Source organism: Eucalyptus grandis, chromosome 6, assembly GCF_016545825.1.
Source record: "Eucalyptus grandis isolate ANBG69807.140 chromosome 6, ASM1654582v1, whole genome shotgun sequence".
NCBI lineage: Eukaryota > Viridiplantae > Streptophyta > Magnoliopsida > Myrtales > Myrtaceae > Eucalyptus > Eucalyptus grandis.
Genome location: NC_052617.1, coordinates 49,554,872 through 49,579,331, shown reverse-complemented (window position 1 = coordinate 49,579,331; position 24,460 = coordinate 49,554,872). Strand labels below are relative to the sequence as shown.

The window sequence follows — 24,460 nt, the reverse complement described above, 5'->3', positions numbered from 1 at the left end:
TTTTATAAACAAACCGGGTTTATATACATAACCAGTCGGTCCTACCAGTCTATACAAAAGAGTCTAATTCAAAAAGGACTATTGAGCCATCTAAACTCCGGACTCTACAATCATCGGCTTTGGATCCACCATGACACCATCAGGGGTGTCGATATCCATGGGATGCCCTATTTCTCACTCCTCAGTCCCAACGGGAGGCCTGTTAAGACCTTGTATGGGACCCTCCCGACCCCCTTGAGGAAAGTTAATAAACCACACTCTATATCGGTAAGGTACCAAGTGAGGTAGGCCCTCCTCGACCCAGACCGTGGTCTCAACTAGCTCACCGGTCAGGTTAGTCCCGGGAATAGGGAAATAGGAGTGCTGAAAGTCCATCTCCTGCGGGATCCCATACATGACGCACCTCCATCTAAGGACTTGAAAATTTTAAAACACGACGGGGTGAGATAAAATCTCAACAAGTCTACACCCTAAACCCCGATTAGGATGAGGATTCACCTAGAGGCAGCCTAAACACACATCATATAAGACTTACCTCACCTCAGCACCTCCCTACACATTAGTACAGCTCATATACATATGCATACAGCAACCATATTTAACAACTGGAACATTGTACCTCAATCATCAAATATTTACAGGGGTCCTGATTATAAGACCAAATTGTTATGACATGTTCCATTCCGTGCCACATAATTTTGTCCCATAATCAGGCACAGCTAATCCACTCATTCAAGCATTCCAGTTAATTACAAACCAACGGCCACGGCCAACTAAACAGTCGGCGGTCATCTGGCATAACCGAGTATCGTCTTGTTTCGTCGGGCACGGCAACGTCTACACCTAGACGGCATTCCCGAATGAGCATCAACCCAGCCTCCACTGCGATCGGCATCCGTTAACAAGGGGCATTCCATATAGAAGCATCACCCTCGATCTTCATCGAGTGACAGGTTTTCATAGCGATCACACGCACATCCATGTCCGGCCTAGAACATTGTATTTTACACTCAAATGTCTCAATTTCAAATAATGAACTTGACTTATTTTCTTCATATTAAAAACACCCGGTAAAATAATTATGCGTGGACACACGATTAGATTAAACCATAAAACGTGATATATTCTCTTTTAAAAATCCCACGATTTTATATAGTACATAAAACATTTTTGGTGTCAAAACCCGACACCCGATATTTTTCTAATTAAATACCAAAAACTCATATTTTTGAAATAATTATTAAAAATTATCATCCAGCACTCAATTGCATAAATTATTAATCAATTGCACGAACCAATATAGCCATGACGATTAGCACAAAATTTTGACAACCGGCTATCCCGATATAATTTATTCTAATTAATAAATAATTAAATAAATTACATTTAATTAAATAAATTGCAAAATATTTAAATTAAACCACTAATTAATCTACATACACTAATCTAACCACCTAATTGGACTAATTAAATTAATCTAACCAATCTAACTACATCTAAACCTACTAAACTAACTAATTAAATTAACTAACCATCTAATTGCTAACTAATCTAACTATATAATCTAATTAACTAATTAAGCTAACTAATCTAACTATATAATCTAATTAACTAATTAAGCTAACTAAATCACTATGACCTCTCTTAAGACTAACTAATCCACTAATTAGCCCACTAATCCACCCTTAAATGCAATTAGCCTCATAATTAGAGATTATGAGGTAAACTCACCGATTTAGCAAATAAACGGGTTCACGGCGACAGCGACGCGACAGCGGTGAATTCACGTGTCTACGGCGACACCAAAGGATGCTGAGAAAGGGCTGAAAACAGCCAACTAAGCTCACTGCTCGAGTTGGAAAATCAGTTCTGTTGAAGGCTAAGAAGAGTTGGTTGTTGGGTTGGTCGAGAGGGCTAGGATGGCAGGGACTGTTGGCTAAGGTGGCTGGCGTGAGGAGGGACAGCGGACGGTTGGCTCAGGCACGGCTGCAGCTGCAACGGATGGCCTAGCCATAAGTTGGGTGGGACGCGACGGACGCGAGGCTAACTGGTTGACAGTGGCTGATTCGCAGGCTTGCGGGGCTAGACTTGCGGGTGGCTCGGCAGGGGCGCGAGCAACTTGGATGGGCGGTGAGGGGCCTAGCGATGGCTTGAGGGGCTGCTAGTTGGTTCGGTAGGGGGTTGGAGGTGGTTTGTTTGCTCTAGAAATGGAGGTTGAATGAGGTGAAAATGAAGAAGAAGAAGCTATTGTTGGAAGGGGGACAAGGGGCTTTGAAAGTCAAGTTTAAATATCCAAACACTCAAGTGCAAGCCCCAAAAGTCTTCAACCATGACCTAGGTAGCACGGACACGTTCAAAAGGCCTCCGTGTCATGTCGGACACCCCGACACGTGTCCGACACGCTCGGACACGCTCAAACACGTTCGGACACGCGGTCAACACGTGTCGGAAACTCCGACACGTGGTCAACTCTTTCCGACACGCGCGTCGGAGCGTGTCCGGAGGGCAGATCTGCAAGTGCGAAGGAAGAAGGTGATGGAGGGTGGAGGCAAGGGTGAGGGAGCCAAGGCGACACTGTGAGCGATAGCAAGGTAGGGTTGTGACCGCCAACTGCAACGCCGGAGAAGGCTGCGACCGCCGATTGCGCCGAGAAGCCTTCTCGATCGTCTTGGTCGGCTGCGACCGCCGATTGCAACACCGAGATGAAAAACCGCAACACCGCGGAGGGCTGGACGCGAGGCTACGATGGCAAAGGAAAGAACGGAGGCGAGGCAGCGGCGGGAGAGGTGGAGACCGAGCAAAGGGAGAGGAAAAATAAGGTGGTTGCTAGGGTTTTTGCCCTTTGGACTGTTTTTAGGGAGAAGAGAAAGGAGAGAGACGAGGTGTCGATGGGAAAGAAAGCCTGGGGAAAGAAAGCCTCGTGCAGGGGAAAGAAGGGAAGTGACAGGTGCAGGGCTGGGTGGGGGTGGGGGAAGAAAACGTGTGCTGAAATAAATGGGTGGGACCCATTTAACCCTAAAAAGAAATATTAAATATTAAATAATTTTATTAATACATGATAAGGCTAAAAAATAAATAAATTGACAAGTTAAAAAGTTATTTCAAAAAATAAAAGCACTAGATATTAAATAATGATAAATTTTGATCATCATAGAAAAATATAAATTTATTTTGACTCTAATCTTTCATTAGTTATTTATTTCATCGATAACTTTTGTTAAAGTAAAAGAATGTCTTTCCAATTTTTTATGAATAAATTTATTAATGTTATTAGTATAGATTTATTATAGGCTCTTTTTTATTGTTTATTTATTTATGAATTTGAATAAATTAATTTAAATATAATAATTAATCATGTATAGATAAAAATATTTATTTAATATTTAACGTGTCGGAACGTGTCGGAATTCTCTATTTTTTGAGAAATGGCGTGTCACGTGTCGTGTCGTGTCGCGTGTCGGTGCTACCTAGACCATGACTAGTTGCCAATTTTCTCTCCCAAGCTTCTCAAACCAGCTAAGAATGAATGCCAAAAGATGGCAGCCCCACAGCCCTACGAATTTGCACCAATTCACCTCAAGTTCTTCACAATTCTCTCCAATTTGATGACCAAATTTGCCGAGGAGGAAGCCCATACCAATTTCCATAATTTTCCTCACCAACTAAACCCTTTTGAAGGCCAAAAATTTACTTAATTTTGCCCATCCGAATTTCTTGAATTTAGTTTGCTCAATTTTGAATTTTCCGCCAAAATTCCGGGCTCGCCGAAAATTCTTCAAAGGATGAGACAATATCCTAAAAGTAAATCGTGACACACTGGAACTTTTGATTCTCAAAATCGAGTTCAATTTGGTGGTTAATTTTGATCGGATGCGATTTTAACGTGACCTAACTTACCGGGTAGCTTTTAGGAATTCTATCGCGTTTGATTAGTAGCTAATAATTTTCAAATCATGTTTATGCATCTCCGACTCATCGGCGACTCTTGGTTTTCGTAAAAAACTTAATGTTTCAATTATGGGTACCGGGTACAAAATCGACATAAAAATCGGTTTAATGCAATTCAACGTGAATTGTGCAATCATGTGGAATCATCAACAATTTAATTACATGCTTCTGTCAAATTGATATATCTCTGACCTCTAATCGATTTTAACGATGCCGTATTGACCATTGCCGACTAGCACAGTCGAGTAGTCGATTTTTGATCGAATTCTCAAGTCCGTCGCATTTATATCCTTTAATTTTCCTCACCAACTAATTAGTTCATTAGTGTAATCAAGTTCCCGATCCTGAATTTTCTAGTTGCGTAGGAAGTGAGGTACACTTCCATAGCTCCCTTAGTTTTTAGCCGACTCCAATAAGCTAATGACAACTCTTTATTACAAAATTTTTATGAACATCCCAATGTCGTGCAAGGTATAGGCTTAGGAGAGCTTGTGCCTGATTATGAGCCGTAGGCCCGCCTTTTAGGCAATACCCCTAAACGTATTCCCTTCCCCAAGGGGTAGGTCATGACACCTTTTTTTCTTCTTCTTCTTCCTCATTTCATGGGATTGAGTTGATAGTGAGTCTTAGTTAAGGCATCTCCCGGCGAATTTGAGCCTCATTTTTTGGATTTAAGCTAGAGTTAATCCTAGATTTGTGATTCAGAGCTTAGCTTGACCTTAAATCAACAAATTTGAGTTTGAACAGGGTCGACGTAGGCAACGGAGAAGGCAAAGGCAGAGGCATGGTTTGTTGACGCTATGTAGGCCCTAGAGCTCCTGGCCAATGCCGGTGTTGATGCTGAGGGCACGAGAGGAGTTGGACAAGACATGGCGACGCTAGAGGTCGGAGAAAAGTGGGCGAAGATAAAGGTGGAGATGGAGGCAAATTGTGGAGGTGGCGGGCGAGAGAGCAATTTGAAAAAGAAAAAAGAAAAAGAGAGTGGATGTGTATCCACAGAGAGAGAGGAGAGAGAGAGTGAAAGGATGAAGAAGAAGAAAAAAGGAAAAAGAAAGGAAAGTAAAAACATTGACCGAAGAGAGGGGACAAGAGGGTATTTGACAAGTGGGTCCCAAATTGACACGTGGCGGACGTTGAGAGGACTAGTGCAAAGCTGATGTGTCTACACTTGGGCACTTAATATTTTATCGTCAATGCACGTAGAGAGTCAACGGTGAATGGAAATCGAGGGGCAACTAGCGAAAGTGCTAAGAAGATCTCCATATTTGCGCATCGAGAATTCTTTATGAATGTGAACTGCTATTACTGCATTCTTTGCGATATCTCGATGCAAAAGTTGGTCCGGCCAAAAGATTGAAACGTTGGTCTTCATATGGGCAAGGCCTAGATCTTCATCGGGCAAGTAAAAAGTGCAAAATGGAAGCCTTAAACATTTGTCAACTTCTAAAACGTGGAAGCCTAGTTCAAGCTTAGCTCGCCGCATTTGCTGAACAAGAAGTTGCAATTATGGTCGAAGTTTTGATAATTTATGAAGCACTAAAATTCTTTGAGAGTTTTCACTTTGTGTTGGACACTTCAATACGTATTCGACATTTTCCGACACTCTGCAACATTCGGTTAACACGACACTTAGTCAACTCTTATGATATTCGAGTCCAAAATTTCGATAAATGAGTTTGGAATTTCGACACATAATTCTAACACATAAGGTCAATTTTAAAAAAAAAAATTAATAGATGAGGGGTCAAATGTATATATGTAAAAAATAAAAATAATAAATGGGGAAAAAAGAAAAATATAATTTTCTCTTCTCTTCCGACTCTCACTTCCGGTGACACACAATTTATCTCCCAAGTTTATTTTTTCCATTTTCTTTCAACATTTTTTTATACGTGAGTTCAAAATGTAAATTGTTTTTTTCCTCCAAATTTTATGAATTATTAGAATTGAGTTAAATTTATTAAATTAAAACAATAAATAATATTAACAAATTGTGGATTAATTTTTCACGTGAATTCATTTTATGCTTTTTTATTATTTATTTATTTATGAATTTGAATCAAATTTATTAAATTAAAACAATAAATAATATTAACAAATTGTGGATTAATTTTTTACGTGAATTCATTTTATGCTTTTTTATTATTTATTTATTTATGAATTTGAATCAAATTAATTTAATTAAAATAATTATAAAAATGATAATTTATCATGTATATATAAAAATATAAATTTAATATACAAAAAGTGTGTACCAACGTATCGAAATTCTCTATTTTTTTAGAGATGATGTGTCGTTATATTGTGTAGTACCGTGTTGTGTATCGCCTGTTAGTGTTGATATTACTTAATTGATAATTTAATAATAGAAAGGAGGTTCAAGTCACGTAGCGATTGAACTTTTAATAAATCAATTCATATTCAATGTTTGACTTAAGTGACACGACCTTAAAAAAAAGGTAAATGTTGGGTGGTTAGGTCAGGCCGACAAAAGTGGGATTTAAGGCCCAAAAAAGATTGACCAAAAAAAAAAAAGGACCAAAAAAGAAGGGCGTTAACTTTTCCCGCCGCGCCGTTACGGATCGTGAATCCAATTATATGTGTGGAGAGCAACATCCTCGACCCCCGTACGGATAAAACCAGCAAAAGAGCCACGAGAAAATTCAACGAGAAAACGACACCGATCCGACCGTCCGTTTCCAACTACCACTCAACCGCCATCCGTTCGATCGCCAGAATCCCCACCCGAGGTCGGCCCCTCCCGTGGACACGGGCGGCCCCAGGCGGGGGCGAGCACGCGACCGCAAAAGCAAAAAATTGCAAGAACCAGATCCTTGCACTGTCAGTGAGTCGAAAGTTCATTGCGAATCATTTCTTTGCTCGGGCCGGCCATGGGCAAATCTTCTAAAAGCTTTTCGAGCTCCTTGATGGCAGCGAGCGAAGGTGAAGGTGAAGGCAGCCTCACCCGATGCGTTGGGCGAGGGCCATGACCCTCACTGGTTGCCGGCAAGCCTTGCCGGCCATTGCAGGGATCAAAGGAGGTAGAAGAGGGAAAAAGAAAAGGAAAATGAATAATAATAATAATAATAATAATAATAATAATAATAATAATAATAATAATAATAATAATAATAATAATAAAAAAATTTGAAAAAATAAAATATTATTCAAAAATTACCATGTGAGCATTAGCTAGATGGTCGTGTTTATGTCAGCTCCGGCTAGTCATGTCACTTCCAAGTCAAAATTGACTAGATGAATTGAATTGGTATTAATATGAAAACGTTTAAGATTGAATTGATTGAATTGAAATATGTAAGATTGAATTGGTACTAATATAATAGATTTAGCATTTTTTTATACTTTTCCCCAAGCCAATCACCACCGATTTGCCTCGTCGGTTCCTCTGCTCAATTCCTTCCTCATAAATCTCCCCACGCAAAGCCCATAGAGAAGCATTAGCACTGCCCCCGCCAATCCACACCCAAAGACTCTTTGTCCTCCATTTGCTGCAAGCTGGGAAGTGGGAAATGCCGGTTCTGGGACTTGCGAGAATTCTCTTTAAGAGCACGATGCCCCCACCACCCCATGAAAAATGAGCCGACCTAAAATAGAGCATGAACTTTGATGAGAAGATTGCACCAATCAAATTAGCAGCACGAATAGTTATGTATACTGTACATAGGAATACACAAGCACATTTTACTAATGCTCACACGTGGCTCAATTTATAAGAAGAAATATAGGTGACAGAGTCATCAGAATATGTGTAATGGCAATTTATTGCTCCATCTATATGGTAGAGCATGTTTCTTCCTCCCTCAATATTTAGTTGAGAGAAGATTTTTGTTTTAATCGGTAGTTGAGTTACGAAATTTGGTGCTCTTTGAGGAAAACGAGTGTGTGGGAGAAAACAAGTAGCAATCGAATCCAATAAAGAAGAACCAATTTTGTTATGCCATAATGGTGAAATAGAGAGGTTGATAGATGAGCAACTCTCCTCTGTTACCCTAAGAAAACACCATGCGACAAGGAGACTTGATCGGTTCGATCTTTCATAAGAATAACGTGCACGATGTGAAGAATGTGCCCTTAGAAAGGACACAATCCGTTCGGTAATTCGTTACCAGCTTCATCTTTTAATTTATTTCCAAATGAATGAGACATGAAGCATACTCCAAAACCCCAAAAAACCGTTTGTGCTCGTCCTGCACTTGCAATGCACACGCCGCTAATTGGCTGCAGGATTTGATAATACAATGTCAAAAAAGATATTTGGTGTCATGATTTGACTTATTTCACAGAAAAACTCGATTCATTAAACATATAGTTTCATCCATTCCAGTTACAGACCCAAGAAAGAGTTTTCTGGAGCTCACTTGTTTCTTGTTCTCTGTGTCGTTGGAAGCCGGAGAAGTGATGATTTTCCCTGGCAACGGTGACCCTAACGAGAACGGCATAGTGGGACCACGAGACCCCAATCCATGAGAATGCTGCAAGAAATCTTCAGGCACTGGAAAAACAGTGTCATTCTCAATTTCGGGAGAAAAGAATGCTGTCGCTCTCGCTCTTTCTCCTGCGAAGAAGAGCTCGGTCTCCTATATCTCCTGCCTCTGCAACTATCTTTCTTTCAACCTCGTCATCCATCAGAAATGGCAGAGCACTCCCGAAACTAGAGGAATGCCTCCCCACACTACTTGTTCAACCGCGCGACATGTTTTTTTCTGGGTGCAGAGTAAACATTCTCACAATCCATGTGCCTCACTTTGAACAAAACATAAGTTTTAAGTGGGTTGTGATGAATCCAGGATTTATAGCAAGTGTGTGTGTGAAGACTAAATTGCCTGCCTTTTCAGGCAGATAAGCATGTTATAAACATAGGATCCCTTCCCAGCAACCACTAAGAAAGCCAAACACACCATACTAAGTAGCAAGTACTGCTGCCCACAGATTCCAAATTGCAGGAAAAAACTAACTAGGAATAAAAAAAGACATTACTTCTGATAAGATGACGAGTTTGATTCTTGTTTCATTCTAAAGGCCTAAGTCACACGGACAAATCTTTGATGGGGCTTAATAAATCCCAAAAAAAAAAAAAAAAAAAAAAAGAATTGACGAATCGCAGTACAGACTAATCATTTATATAACAACATCCAGCAAACATTAATGTCTAACCATGGGAAGATTGATTGGAATGAATTTTCTTCCCCTACAATATTGTCAAACATGCCAAAAATAAAGTTTACATATTGCATGCTGTACAAAAGCATCCATTTAGAGAGAGAGAGAGAGAGAGAGAGAGAGAGAGAGAGAATTGAACGTATCACCATCACGTCCTTTGTAAATTTGACTATAAAGTCGAAGGAAAAAAAAATTGACTACAAAGTCCTTGACATAGGATGAGGAATTCCCGTTACAATTACAATAAAGCAAGGAAATGATGTAGATGAAGTTACACAGCTTTTAAGACACTTCTAATTTGCATTTACAGCAAGGATATATATGAACCATTTCGGGATTAACACTTGGTGCAAAGCATCATAGGTAAACACAAAAGGGAGGTCTGTCTCAACATTTAGCTCAGTAAACCTTTGGCCAAACTGGTAGGGGTCATATATCAGGATTCCAAGAGTAAAAGAAATAATTATTGTAGCAGCGGCATATGCATAAGCGTGCCAAGGATGCTCGCTCTGTCTCATGGCATTGAACTCACTATAAAGTGGAAAGTGTACTCAGATAACCCAGGAAGCCCATTTGCACGCCCGTGACAAAATCGTCGCAGTTCTTGGTGTTCACCTGCGATACAAGAAATGGGGTAAATAAAATCCCAATGGATAATGCGACGTAAAAATAATATCACAGAAAGTAGGAAGTGCGCAATATCAATTCCAGAACATCTACAAAATGAATTGTCTAGGTCACGTCAATGGGCATATGTCCATACTTCTACACTTTTCGGGTCCTCTGTTGCAGGTATAAGCTAAAAAATAAACTAAGACCATGAGCAAGTTTGGTCTCCGTGTTGACTCACTTCTTTATTCATTCGAGATAGCGGTGGTCATGGCACAAGATGCAGAAACATCGGCCATCAAAGTACCATAGGGAACCCATTTAAGCCAAGCAGCTTTCCCTAGGACGCGCCCATTTAGTCAAGCCAAAAACCACCTTATCCACACACCTGCAGGGCCAACCATGCAAGGGATCCACACTTGACCCATAGTTCTGCCTTTTTCCAAACCCTTTCTAAAGCATAATTCCGCTCACAGCAAATGATGAGGGGAGCATTAGAATTACCACCGCTGATATGGCAAAGTGACGCTTATTGCGATCTACACCCGCCTCCTTGCTTGATCTGAAAAAACCTAATCTAAAATTCCTCATGATCCTCCTAAGGAGCCACCTAAAACCCATTGCCGTTTCCACCCCAAAGATGATTGAGTACGCTGCAAGAACCAACCCTGCAAGGTTTTGTAATGAAAACACACTTCTTATTCCAAAAATTGTAAACATTATGAAACTGAATCAAGTGCAACGTACAAGTGAAATTTTGTTCAGATACATTGCAACTCCAGGTTGAGATGATTTCAATGTGTCTTTACCTAGTAGGAAGCCCAGAACAGGAAACAACCATTGCCTATTAATTGCCTGATCAATCATTTTCTGGTTCCAGCCGCTAAAAGTTGTAAGGCTACCCAAGTAGCCAGTCATCATCCCAATGGCAAGGTATTGTGATGTATCAGATATATCTTCTTTGAATACGACACCCAACCAACCCATTAAAAACGAGCCAACCTATAATGAAATTGGATTGAATTTGCATGACAACTTGATAGTCAACGATCCATCAGTGACTGGATATTGAACTAGACAATTATTTGGCTTGAACGTAGCCATGCATTAGCAGAAAATACTGCGGGACTTATTAAGTACTCCCCTGAGCTTTTGACATTACTAAGAGACACGCAACCAATCCCCTCAGACCTGTTTACAGGCCAACAATTGGTCAAATTGCCTATGCTCCGGGCATTACTATCTGTTGTTACTGTTCAAAACAGTAAACAAGAAACAGAAAACCAGAAGCTATAGATTTCTTGAATGAGGAAGAGAAGCACAGAAAAAAATAGAACACAAACTTGCGTACGTCTTGTGCTTAAAAAAAAACTGTCGAGTACAACCACTAAATACAAAGCAAAAACTGCTCATGAACGTGCAACACATAACTGCACACAAACGTGCTATTAACTTCCTAGAAAATAACAAAAACACTAAATACATAACAAAATGAACTTGGCTGTTTTTTAATAAAAAAAATAGAGTAAAACAGAGCAGAAAACAGAACAGAAAACAGCAGAAAACAGAGTAAAAAAACAAAACAGAAAACAGCAACTGAGATATTATAATCCAACAAACTCCTCCTTGGATTAGTTGCTGCTGCATACTCCAATTTTCTTTTTTAATACTTCAAATCTTCCAGCTTGAAGTGGTTTTGTGAACATGTCTGCAAGTTGATCTTCAGATCTGCAATAAACCAGCTTAACTTCACCACTTTGTTGCACCTCACGTAGAAAGAAGAACTTAACCTTGAAATGCTTAGTTTTGCCATGAAAAACTGGATTATGAGATATTGCTAAAGCGGCCTGATTATCCACATTAATTTCAATGCAATCATTGGAATTCAACCACAAATCATTAATTATCTTCTTCAGTCATAAAGCTTGATTTGCAGCTGCAGTAGTTACTATAAACTCAGTCTCTGCAGTAGACTGACCTACAATCTCTTGCTTTTTAGAACACCAGAAGAAACAAGCAGAACCAAGACTGAAACAATACCCAGACGTACTTTTCATGTCATCCACTGAACCAGCCCAGTCACTATCAGAAAATCCTTGTAAATTAAACTTCTGACCTTTCTTAAACTTCACACCAAAGAATAATGTTCCTTTGAGATATCTCAATACCCTTTTTGCTGCAATCAAATGTAACTGACTAGGACTACTCATAAACCTGGATAAAACACTCACAACAAATAGAATATCTGGTCGGTTCTTTGTAAGATACATGAGACACCCAATCAGACTTCTATACATAGAAGCATCTACTGCATCTGTTCCATCATTCTTCTGCAGCTTTTCTTTAGAAGCCATAGGAGTGCTTACACTTCGACAATCTTCCATCTAAAACTTCTTTAGAATTTCCTTCATGTATTTTTTCTGATAGATGAAGATCTCATATGAAGCCTGTTTGACTTCCAAACCCAAAAAATAAGCCATCTTTCCCAAGTCTGACATCTCAAAAACTGCAAATAGATCTTGCTTCATCTTCTCTATCAATTCCATATCATTCCCCGTCACTAATAGATCATCTACATAAAGTGAAAAAATTATAACACTGTGATTCACCTTCTTGACATAAAGAGTGAACTCACTTAAGCTTTTTACAAAGCCAAAATCCTGCAAATATCGATCTATCTTCCCATACCAAGCTCTTGGAGCCTACTTCAGTCCATATAGAGCTTTCTTCAACCTGTATACACTCTCTTCTTGCCCTTTGATACTGAAGCCTTCAAGTTGTTCAACAAAAATCTCCTCCTCAAGCTCTCCATTCAGAAATGCAGACTTGACATCTAACTGAAATATAGGCCACCCCTCTCTCGCTGCAATAACTAACAAGTAACCTTATTGTATCAAGTCGTGCAACAGGAGCAAATGTTTCAGAATAGTCTACTCCTCATATTTGTGCATAGCCTTTCACCACCAATCTAGCTTTGTGTTTATTGACAGAACCATCATGATTAAGTTTTGTTCTAAACACCCACTTAACCCCAATCACATTCTTATCAGATGGTCTGTCAACAAGCTCCCATGTGTGGTTTTTCGGATCATTGCAATCTCCTCCCGCATTGCCGCAATCCACCTCCGATCCTCCTTAGCTTCCACAAAGTTAGGTGGTTCGAGCATTGCCACATTGCTTCTTTCATAGATTTCAGCAAGTGACCTTGTGCCCCTCACGGTAAATCATCCACACTTGTCTTCCAATCCATCTATAACTTCATCAACCTCTACATCGTTGCAGGTTGTTGTTTTTCGAACTGCTGCTTTTCTGCACTCTTTCCTTCCATCCAATTCCACTCATCTTCCTCTAGAAAAACAGCATCTCTGCTTATAGTCACCTTCCCTGTCATAGGGTGAAAAATCCTGTAAGCCTTTGATTGGAGACTGTACCCAATGAAGATTCCAAGCTCAGCTCTTTTATCCAACTTGTCCCTCTTGACTTGAGGAACATGAGTATAACACAAACACCCAAAAACCTTCAAATTTTTCACAGAAAGTTTAACACCATACCAAACTTCAAAATGTGTTGACCTCTCTAAGGCCTTTGTGGGCAATATGTTCAACAAGAACATTGCAGTATTAGCTGCTTCAGCCCAGAACTTCTTAGGCAACATCTTCTCCTACATCATACATCTGGCCATCTCCATAATACTTCTGTTTTTCCTCTCACTGACCCCATTCGTTCAGAGGTGAATAGGGAAACGATGAACTGCTGCACAATTCGCTTGCTCACAATTCAACTTAAACTTGTGAGCAAAGTATACTCGTAACCATTATCGATCTAAGCATTTTAATTTTCTTCCCACTCGATTCTCAACTAAGGCTTTAAACTTCACAAACACATTAGCAACTTCAGACTTGGCTTGCAGAAAATAAATCCAACTCATCCTAGTCATATCATCAGTGAAAGTAATGAAATACCTGCTACCATTGAGAGAAGACTCAGACATAGGTCCACATAGATCTGTGTGGACTAATTGCAGCTTTTCACATGCTCTCCAGCCTCCTCCTTTGAAAGGAAATCTGGCTTGCTTGCCAAGAAGACAAGTTCTGCCTTTGTGGAAATTCCTCCTCCAAACTTGGCAAGTCATCCGCAAGCTATTTCTCTGCATAAACAACATGCTCTTCCCGTGAACATGCCCAAGTCTTTTATGCCATAACTCGCATTTTCTTCTTTGCACTTTAAAGCCATTTGTTGCATCTCTTGTGGCTTGAACATGAAACTCTTGTCCTCCATTGGAATTCTTAGCACTTCTTTGCTATTTGCATTATTGATAAGACATTCCTTCCCTTCGAACTTCACTTTATAGCCCTTCTCAACTAATTGACCAACACTTAACAGATTATGGTCAATATTTGGCACAAAAAGAACATCACTGATCAGCTTCACCTCCTGATTTCCTTCAATAGCCACTGTACCCTTCCCTTGCACTTCGATATCTTTGTCCGTTGCCAATTTCGACTTTGGACTTGTGACTGTCTAGACTCTAAAATGACTTCGAATTGCCAGTCATATGATTGGTACAGCCACTATCCACCAGCCATGCATCATTCCCAACAGAAGATTCAGAAAAGAAGCTACAAACAAGTGCTCTTCCTCGTTTCATTCACCTTGCTACGGGCTTTTCCTACTTGCTGGTAATTTTTTTCTTTGCAGATGGCTTCCATGTGACCCAACTTGTGACATCTTCGCATCTAGCATCAGCTTTCTCCAACATCTAAAAACGATGATTAGTTCCACCACGTATTGACAAGGCTTTTTGTTCATCTTCCATTTGCTAGACCCATCAGAATTTCCTTCTTTTGCTACAAACTTGGAGTCTTCGGCATTTTCTCTAGACTGAATCCATTTCTTCCCTTTGCCTCTATCATTTGACTTCACTCTAGCTTGCAGAGCACCCTCTACAAACTCTTCTCTTCTCATCAGTCTTAGTGTGCTCCCGTACTGCAGAGCATTTAACAATTCTGCAAGCTTTATATCAGCTAAGTCTCTTGTATTTTCCAGAGATGCTATGGTGGCTTCGAACTTCTCTGGAAGAGACACCAGGATCTTCTGAACAAGCCTTTCATCCTTCAAGTCAGTCCCTAAAACTCTGATTTTTTCAGCTATCCCAACCAATCTATCAGAGTACTCCTTCACTGACTCTGAATCTTTCATCTGCTGCCTCTCAAACTCCCTCAGGAGATTCAGCACCTTCATGCCTCTTATCTTCTCATCTCCCTCGTATTCATCCTTCAAGAAATCCCATATTGCCTTTGCGAATCACATCTCATGATCCTTGTGAAGATAGTGGGTGAAACAAAGAAGTGTACGAGGCATGACTTTGCCTTGGCCTTCCTTGTGATTCTCTCTTTATGGTACTTTATCTGATTCAAAGTCGGATTGTCTGGAAGTGGAGCAACCTCATAATCATCCTCCACAGCTTCCCACAGATCATGACCCTCCAAAAATGCTGTCATCTTAACAGCCCATGCTTGATAATTCTCTCCAAGAAATACTTTGGAGAAGCCATTGAAAGAGAAACCACTCGACCCTGTCTCCATCACCTTTTAACTTCTTTACACTTCGATACTTGCTTCACTTCATAGTCCCTCAAGATCATTCACGCTCTGATACCACTGTTGTTACTGTTCAAAACAGTAAACAAGAAACAGAAAACCAGAAGCTATAGATTTCTTGAATGAGGAAGAGAAGCACAGAAAAAAACAGAACACAAACTTGCGTACGTCTTGTGCTTAAAAAAAAACTGTCGAGTACAACCACTAAATACAAAGCAAAAACTGCTCACGTACGTGCAACACATAACTGCACACAAACGTGCTATTAACTTCCTAGAAAATAACAAAAACACTAAATACATAACAAAATGAACTTGGCTGTTTTTTAATAAAAAAAAAAATAGAGTAAAACAGAGCAGAAAACAGAACAGAAAATAGCAGAAAACAGAGTTAAAAAACAAAACAGAAAACAGCAACTGAGACATTATAATCCAACACTATCAAAATCATGATACGGTGAATATGTTCAGTTGTTCTTCCTCATAAGCTATAGCGAGGACTTGCAGCATGTAACAATTTCTGTTTCTGACAATATCATCATATACTTTCACTGTATACAGGGCTTAGAGTGGAAAGATTAGCATGAAAAAAGAAATTAGCAAAACTGCCTCAGAATTCAAGTTATGGAAAGCTATTCATGCGGTAACGGATAATGTAGTGACAGATAGAGGCTCTGAATCCAGCTGAATCTGTTCTTGGCTGGCTTTTTTTGAGAGAGAGGGAGAGGGAGAGAGAGAGAGAGAGAGAGAGAGACAGAGAGAGAGAGACAGAGAGAGAGAGAGAGAGTACCATATTGGAAGGTAGACCAAGGTATAAAATGGTTTGGTCGCTTGTCACCCCAGCAATCTGTGGGCCAAAAAGTTTTTGCAGCAGATACCTGGTTAAAACCTGTGAACAAAGTTGATTAGATGCATATGATGACTTCAAGAAATGGGAACTCTTCAAATCATTTTCCAATAAATGTTAGACATTGATGATTTTTAGTGCATAGTATCTTATTGGTGCTTTGGCACAAGAAAGATGCGAGCATCACATAGAAGTGGCTTCTGAAGATTCGCTTATGCCTTCCGTGAAAAATAAAAAGGAAAGAGAAAGAATGAGCGTGCCATTCATAGCACAAAGGAGCACAAAAACGAAAAGTCCAATGCCGAGAGATTAAGAAAGTGTATCCCCCCTAAGATGCCAAAAGCAGCTAGATGAAGAAGATGGGAAGTGTACTTCAGATACTGGGGCAACTCTTCTCCATCACTCTGCATTCAGAGAACACATAAGTTTCTCTAGGGATCGAATCATCAACATTCATCTAACAGCTCCGAGAACCATAATCCAGTAGTTCATTTGAAGAGGAACAACATATTGATAGATGGAACAAACTTCACAGATTCTAGTGTAGAGAGTGTGCATTTTTAAGTCACTTTATTTCTTCTTCGGCAATGGTAAACAGGGGATACTATATTGTTGCTATTCACCAAGCAGCAATTCATGACATTGCAGTATATGTAACCAGACAAACAATACCAAGTCCCTTTGTGCATAAATAGACCACAAAGCTAACCTACAGTCCTCAAATCTCAATGATCTGTATGGACTGACAAGTCTGTACAAACTCTTTTAGGAGCTTATTTGCTTTTCGTCTTCATGGTGCACTATTTTGACCGAAGGATGATGATTGAGCTCCACCACCAACAGCATTACGGGGGAACTGACATGTGGCGTTGTATGATTCTGGGACTTGAATCCATGGGAATGCAATAAAGGATCCTCTTGCACTGGAAGACCTGTACCTTCGTCGAGAGCATTGTCCGAAGGCATGTTAGTACTCTCATTTCTGCTCTCTGCACATCTATGGAGAGCCAGACTTGCCATATCTCCTGACACTGACCCAGAGACCGCGTCATCTTCTATTTTACCATTCATCTTCAAGTGTAGCGAACCCAAGGAACTTGAAGGACAAGCACTGCTTGTGGGAAGTGGGACTATGCAAAATGCCTTTGGTCAGTTTGGAGCTACGATTCTTCAAATCCGAGACGTGTGCAGAAGAATGTAGCTTTAATCTTCTGTAAATGAAGTAAGAAGCAATTCAACCAACATGTGGGTCTGGATCAAGAGAAATGTGAATGACAACTGTATAAGGTATCACGGGGCCTTTTCTATTTAGTGCCACCGCTTGATTTCATTTTCCAGTATCATTCGAGTTGCGAATACTCTGTCATTTGCACTTATATAAGTCTGCTGATATATTTCCTTCGTAAGTACATGGCCAATAACAGAGACCTGGCATCAGTGGGAAGATGATTTCGAAGTTCAGTTGTCGCCTCCCTCCTGTTATAGTTGACTCAACCCACATTTGTACGGTGAACCTAAGAGTCGTCCCGCTTAAACTTTATTCTTACTTCTGAAACAGCAAAATCATTGGGATTCCTCGCATAATAAACATATCGAAGAAGACATATATAATTCAAATTATTATAACGGCATAAGTTCCTCCTTTGGGAAACCTCTTGCTCTCTAGTATAGGGAAAGCGGCACTGTTCCGCATTCAGAGAAACAGTGCGCACCATCGTCTTACCATGAAAGAACAAATTTTCAGTTTGGAGATTCCCACTTTGAACGACACTGTTTGAGTGTTTTCTATACACACATCTGAAGTAAGATCAACCAATAGAAGGAAGCTGTCCATGTGAGACAAAGACAGCCGTTAAGCCTGCCCCGACAGCATTTATTTTTGTCCATCTATCAACGAGTCCTCTGTTCTGATCGCAGTGAAAGAGGGAATCGCGCTGCGCCACATGGGTCTTGTCCTTTGAACTACAAAGATTGGCTTTATATTCCTTCCGTTCTCATGCATACCCATGCATGTGCGTGCGTGCGTGCGTGCCTGCCACGTTGGGCTGACAAAAGCTAAATCGCAGCTCGGAAAGCGCGATTTCGATTTACTTTACCTAACAAATTTCGATTCCTCGCTTGCTGTGACTTCCAGTTTCCATGGATCGATACCTCGAACGGGAAAAGCAGCATTATCAGAGAAATCGAGTAAAAAAAGAAAAGAAAAGATTGAGGCAAAAATTGTGGACCGTAATACAATGAAAACTCAACTTCCACTTTTCATGGAAGATGAAGACAAGAAAAGTAGGATAAGATCCCCACTCCATTGTCATATTCAAAAGGAAGCACCTTGCTTCCTTCGAGACAAGGCCTAAAAAAAGAGAACTTCAAGGTTTTAGCAAGGCAATGCTTAGATAATAAATTTAGGAATTTCCTCTATATAAATATAAGAATAAGAAGTGGTGCCGCTTATAACAAAAATTGGATGAACTTTTATAAATGTTCATGAATACAAAAGGAGCATAAGGTCATAAAAGTACTTAGACATAGGAAATTTTTAATTGAATGTGTATAAATTCATACATGTGACAATTTGATTAACAAGTGGAATCATGGTTCAAGGTTTTATCTACCACTGATTTCGTTAGTAGGATTAGTTACACTAACTGAAGGTTCAAATCTTAAATTTATGTAACAAACTATTTCGTTAGTAGGATTACTTTCTTGTATAAATTCATGTAAATTAGTGTAGATAACAAACTAAGTGGGAGATTATTGAAATAGTTTGTTATCATAAAAAGATTATGTATCTTAGTTAAGAGACTACGTAACTCTTGGTTAAGAGGAGATGTGATTCTTGATTAAAAAAAAAAGAGATGTGACTCTCGGTTATGAAAAGATGTGACTTTTCATCCTAAAATGTGTATCTTAATTAAGAGACTATGTGACTCCTGGTTAAGAGGAGATGTGGCTTTTGATATTTAAAAAAAAAAAAAGACATGACTCTTGGTTATGAAAAGAGGTGACTTTTCGTCCTAAAAAGAAGTTATCAGTAGTGATGAAAAGAAGTGGCTCTTGATATGAAGAGTAGTGATGGTTGGGGATAATGTATCTATTTTCAAGAGATATGTTCATTGGTTTTCTTTGAATAAACACCAATTCACATATTATTTCATAATAACTACAATTGTTCATAAATGCTACTTCTTTAGAATTCTCTGTTTTTCTTTTTTCATACATGCAACCTTAGCACATTCAAAGTGAAAATCCAAGGGAGAAAATTGAGTAATTGTTGAACTTGTTTCTCTGCTGCTTTTATGTATATCCCGGAAGTATATTTATTCTAAACCCGACAGTAACAATAGTGAAGGCAAATAATTACTTAAGGATAGTGACCTTCAGTGGACATCAAATGATCAACGATCTACTATTGCTTCTCTATCTTTATCAGCAATCAAATTTCCCCAATAAAAACAAAATCATCGACATTCTAGGACAAGTTACTTGATAATTTTTTCCAGCTTTTGAGAACTATTTTTCTTTTTTCCTTTTAATTTTCTTTTGCTATATCCAGACCGCTTGCTTCGTCGCTTCACTAGTTTTTCTGCTGATATACACGACGAATACCAGTCACCTCTTAATAGCTATAGTTTTTGAGTGACAAATCCTTTAACATAATACCGAATCTTGGTTAAGGCCTCATCTAATCTATGGCCTAACATGTTATGAATTTTCGGGTATCATAGCACTGCACCCATCAATCCACATCAACCGCTGCTCGACTTGACATTGGTCAGAGCATATTCTCTTCAGATGACAACTCTCCTCGAATGTAATTCTAGAGACAACCTCAAGTTCGAAAAGGTTGCACGTTATGTGCATAAAAATGACGGCTGCCACAGATGTCGAAACTGAAAATTACGAGGAAATTCCTTGAACACGCGACTGCGCAGAGCTCACTTCCAAGATAACGAAGGCACACTTTATTGGCAACATAGAAACGAGTTCTCGTTGCAACAATGGAGGAAATGTAAGTTGCGACATCACAATCGTGGATCATCCTGAAGTAGAAAACTACTGCGGGAGCTTGTTGAATTTGCGGTGTCGAAACTCGGCAAACGTCTTGGTGGAGTACTTCACCGGGTTCTGATCGTTGATGAGCTCCGGGAGAGGTCCGATCAGTGCCTCATGCGGGGGAGCAACAAACACTGCCCATGACATTCGCGTCTTTTCCTTGTTCACCAAGCTCCTATGAAGTACACTTTTGTACTTTCCGTTGCTTAGAACCTGCGACCAGCATCCCTCGTAAGTCGAACGTATGAAATCTTTCCTAGAAGCAAATTCACTGTTTTATCGCATTTTACCTCTATTTGATCGCCGACGTGGCAGAAAAGAGCATTGGGCAAGTAATCTGCGGCGAACCAATTGCCGTCTTTCCAAACTTGCAGACCCGGGACATCGTTCGGGACCAGTATGGTGACTGCCGACATGTCGGTGTGAGGCTCGACGCCGAGGGCCAGCTGAGGTTGTGGGCAGGGTGGGTACAGGTTTATTTTCATCTCTAGCTCCATCTGGTCACCTCCCAAACTTGCTTTCAAGACATTTTTCTCCAGTCCTAGGCCCTCGGAGATCAGCTCCAGCAGCACCTCTGTCACTTTCAGTGTCTCCTTGTTGTATTCTTCAGTGACTTCCCTGTGTCAGACAAGCATTCATTTGTTATTGTATAGAAAACAACAAATTATAAAAGCACCTACAGCATCCATTTTCTTTATAAATAACTCTTCTCTCGACTCTTTGAGGATGAGAAGATAAAGAATGAGCATCACAAATCCATCGACTACGCTGAGGTGGTGTATAGTTGAACTTAAGAAATAGTTTTTTTTTTTTGGTAACCGAGGATCTGTGACCTCTGTCGGGCTTATGCCCCAGGGTACCGTCAAGTGTACGCCCCGATAGTCACGACTACCGATAGTTTCTCTTTTAAAACGAAAATTTGAAAAAAGTGCTATAGAAAATTGTAATTAGCAGTCGAAACGATGTGGATTAGGAGTTTATTATTACACATAACCAAACATCACCGTATCGATTTTTTTAATTGTATTGTATGGGGGTTTCAAAAGGAAAGTAAAATTTATCCTGTAATAAAGAATAGTTGTTATCAATAACCTCATCTATTTTGTTGTATTTGCATATCGCGTTTATCTAGAAAAAAGTGAGTTTATTTTTACAGATTTTCTATGACCAAGCAACCTATGATAAAACCAAACTGTCGCTATTAAAACATCACGATTGATCTGAATCATCTATTTTTTAAACCCATCATTCTTAATAAAAACTATTCATACTCGGTGAACATATCTACGATATGGTAAAAGCTTAATGCAAAAAAAAAAAAAAAAAAAAAAAAAAAAAAAAAGGCTGCACCGTCAAAGATGTTCCCAGTAAGATCTCCTTCCCACGAGTGTAATTAACAAAAAAAAAAAATCAATTTAACTAAATAACAATTGATTAATATCCTAAGAAAAGACAAAAACATGATATATAGATTAAAGTAAAATAAAATTGAAGAGAAAATAAAATAGACAACTTTAGAATTTGGAAAGTAAAAAAAATTGTGGCGTGGCCCTCATTATCTTTGGGGATAGCGATGGACAGCATTTTTCAAATCAAGTCAGTCGACTTCATAGCTCATTTTAATTATCCTGACCCCATAAAATCTTAAATTGGTACTTCCCTGTCCACCAGAAAAAGAAGACTTTCCCAAAGAGGACTTCCCCCGAACGGACACGAACGGATTTTAAGATTTTGTTATGGATTGATGTTATGGAAAACTCAAAATGTATATTTTTAATAAATTTACTTTGCGTTAAATTGAGTTAAAGGCTTGAGACTCTGGTGGTCATGCACAATTCCTTAGTTGCTCATGGCCAAGTTATTAGCATCCAAATAATATATGTCTAGCAATGAAAAATAATTTTCATTTCATTTTTCATATTCCGGCCATGTATTGGAAAATATTATCATTAACCAAAATGTGACTTCTTGGAAAATAATTTTTAGAAATGTCATAATTTCAGCATCCATTTATTTCGTGGAAAACATTATTTTCTTCATGTTTTCCGACCAGGTCCATAAACGCGGTTGCTATATGGATCAAACCTAGTACCTGTAAGAAGGCGGGTGTTGAGGCCAGATTTCATGCCTGACCTTGCCGGATGGATGCATGAAGTGGAAAAAGTAATCCACCCACTCAACCTTTTCGTCATGGTTCTTGGTCATCTTCGTCCCGTACCCTTCGAAATTCCCTTTGGGCGGATCGTTCGCGTACTTCTCCTTCTCCTCCTGCGGGAGCCTGAAGAACTCGCGGCCCGCCTCCTGCAGCTGCCCGATCAGCTCCGGTGGTATCCCGTGATCGGTCACAAGGAAGAATCCCCAGTCGCGGCACGCCTCGTGGATTTCCCGGATAAGAGCGTGGTGGGGCTGGGATAGCGAGATCACCGGCACGGTGACGCCCTCCACGGCCGGGCTGTTCTCTGGCCGCTCGTGGGAGGGGCGGACAAACTGGGCTGGGAGCGTGTCGAGGCCGAACGCGGCCAATGCCTGAATTCTCTCCACTTCCATAAGGTTTTTCTCTTCTTTCTGGGTTGGACTTTTGATGGGCAGTTTTGTTTGGTTTTCAGTAACCGCAGCACTGGGCATTGACGAGTGACTCGGGCATAGGTTATGCATATATATAGGGACAGACATCCCCTAATTTGTCGCTTAAGTGTTTGGTTTTCTTTACCGTTTGGTCTACCTACCGTACCACGTGAGAACGTATGTTCTGTCTAACTCTCAACAGAAATAAACAAAAGGAGATCTTCTGTCATCAATCTGAGAAAAAATTATAAAAAAAAAATCATATTACAATTATAGTAATTCAGTTCTAAATCTTTACAATAGTCAAAATTGACTGGATGGACTAAATTGACATAATTACAAAAATATTATGACTAAATTAAGGAAAAAAAAGATTTACGATTGAAGTGTCACAACTGAAATAAGTTTAAGATTTTTTTGATAATTTCCCCTTCAATCTGGCCTTTCACTCTATATCATGTAATGGTGCACCATACACCAAAGGAATATATGTCCGATGCCCGACGGATGAGGGCCGTGAGGCCATCTAGATCTTTTCTTTTGACATGTCTAGGGCCTCTACGTGCATTACATCTTTGCCTAATTCTCAGGGCATCGCAAATTCTGAAATACAAAAGGGGCTCGTATCAATCCGAAACAAGCTGCTAGCTTTAGATTTTTTGTTCTTCTAATTCTTTGGTACGGAAGCATTTGTTGCTTCTCCGTCACTTTCTTAATCTCATCGGACAACGAATGAGGGAGGAGTTGAGAATCCAGAAAGCAGCATACTTTGGTTTCCACTTGCTAAAAGATGATTTCCCAACTAAAGGAGGCGACTTGCATGATGAAAGATGCTTTGTCATGTGACAAACCCACAGCCCGTCAACCGTTTGAAGGTAAGATGGCATTTAATTCATCCGCCAAGTCTCTTCGTTGTTCAGTGTGAGACACCAACGGTAGCTGGCACATATGCTCGAGGTTGTTGAGGAAACTTCTTAATATATTTTGAAAGTTGACAAAACTTTTCACAAGTGTCTGCACTGCAGAATATGATAAAAGTATTTTCAGGTGATATTTTGTCGGAGGAATGATGTTTAGACTCTATTATCTTATCAAGAAGTTTGCTTTGGACTCAGGAAATATAGAATATATAACGCCACGGCTGGTTTGACTTGAATTTCTTTTTTAGAAGGTGTTGATTGTTTTCAATCTTGAAAAATTGAGTACAAAGAAATCCACTCAAAGCAAGGATCTGTTATTTGATTGACATTATCCAAGGACAAGATATCATTTCCAAACAAAAAAACTCTACTTTTGTAAGCCTAGCTTTGGTTGTACGGGCGACTGTATCAAATGGAGATTTTGATCTGGTCACTCAACGACTACCAAATTTTTTTGAAGCGTTCATGTCCAACGGGTTATTTGGAACAATGATTCTCTAAATATTGTCCAATGGTTAGTTTGGAACTAAAGCAATATAAAAGGAGATTGTGTGCTGAAGAGACAACAATATTGTAAATTTGAAATTCCTAAGTTCAAAGAGAGCTTCCACTTTACACACTTGTCTTCATGAGCTTACAATTGTAATTATTTGAGAGGCATAACAGTATCATAAATGTGTGCTTAGATGTGAGATGGTGAGATCTATCATTTTGGGTATAAGTAGCATCAACTTTCGG

At 39.6% G+C, this 24,460-nt stretch overlaps 1 protein-coding gene and 1 pseudogene across 1 annotated transcript; both read right to left on the bottom strand.

The window, feature by feature from the left end:
* Nucleotides 1-9,983: 9,983 nt before the first annotated feature.
* LOC104452183 lies at nt 9,984-17,236 on the bottom strand (annotated as a pseudogene).
* Nucleotides 17,237-20,092: 2,856 nt separating this feature from the next.
* LOC104450481 (flavonol synthase/flavanone 3-hydroxylase) lies at nt 20,093-22,861 on the bottom strand. Its single transcript, XM_010065055.2, has 3 exons — nt 22,330-22,861; nt 20,528-20,855; nt 20,093-20,450 (listed from the first exon to the last, which is right to left on the bottom strand). The coding sequence occupies exons 1-3, from the start codon at nt 22,782-22,784 to the stop codon at nt 20,238-20,240; spliced, it is 996 nt and encodes a 331-aa protein (XP_010063357.2). The 5' UTR covers nt 22,785-22,861; the 3' UTR covers nt 20,093-20,237.
* Between the last annotated feature and the right edge of the window lie 1,599 nt (nt 22,862-24,460).

Bases quoted from the DNA above. Each gene is read 5' to 3' on its own strand.
- LOC104450481 (XM_010065055.2), bottom strand. From the start codon at position 22,784: ATGGAAGTGGAGAGAATTCAGGCATTGGCCGCGTTCGGCCTCGACACG. The intron at 20,856-22,329 runs GTACTAGGTTTG...TGTCTGACACAG, and splicing joins CAACACCCGCCTTCTTACAG to GGAAGTCACTGAAGAATACA. The intron at 20,451-20,527 runs GTAAAATGCGAT...TGCTGGTCGCAG, and splicing joins ACGTCGGCGATCAAATAGAG to GTTCTAAGCAACGGAAAGTA.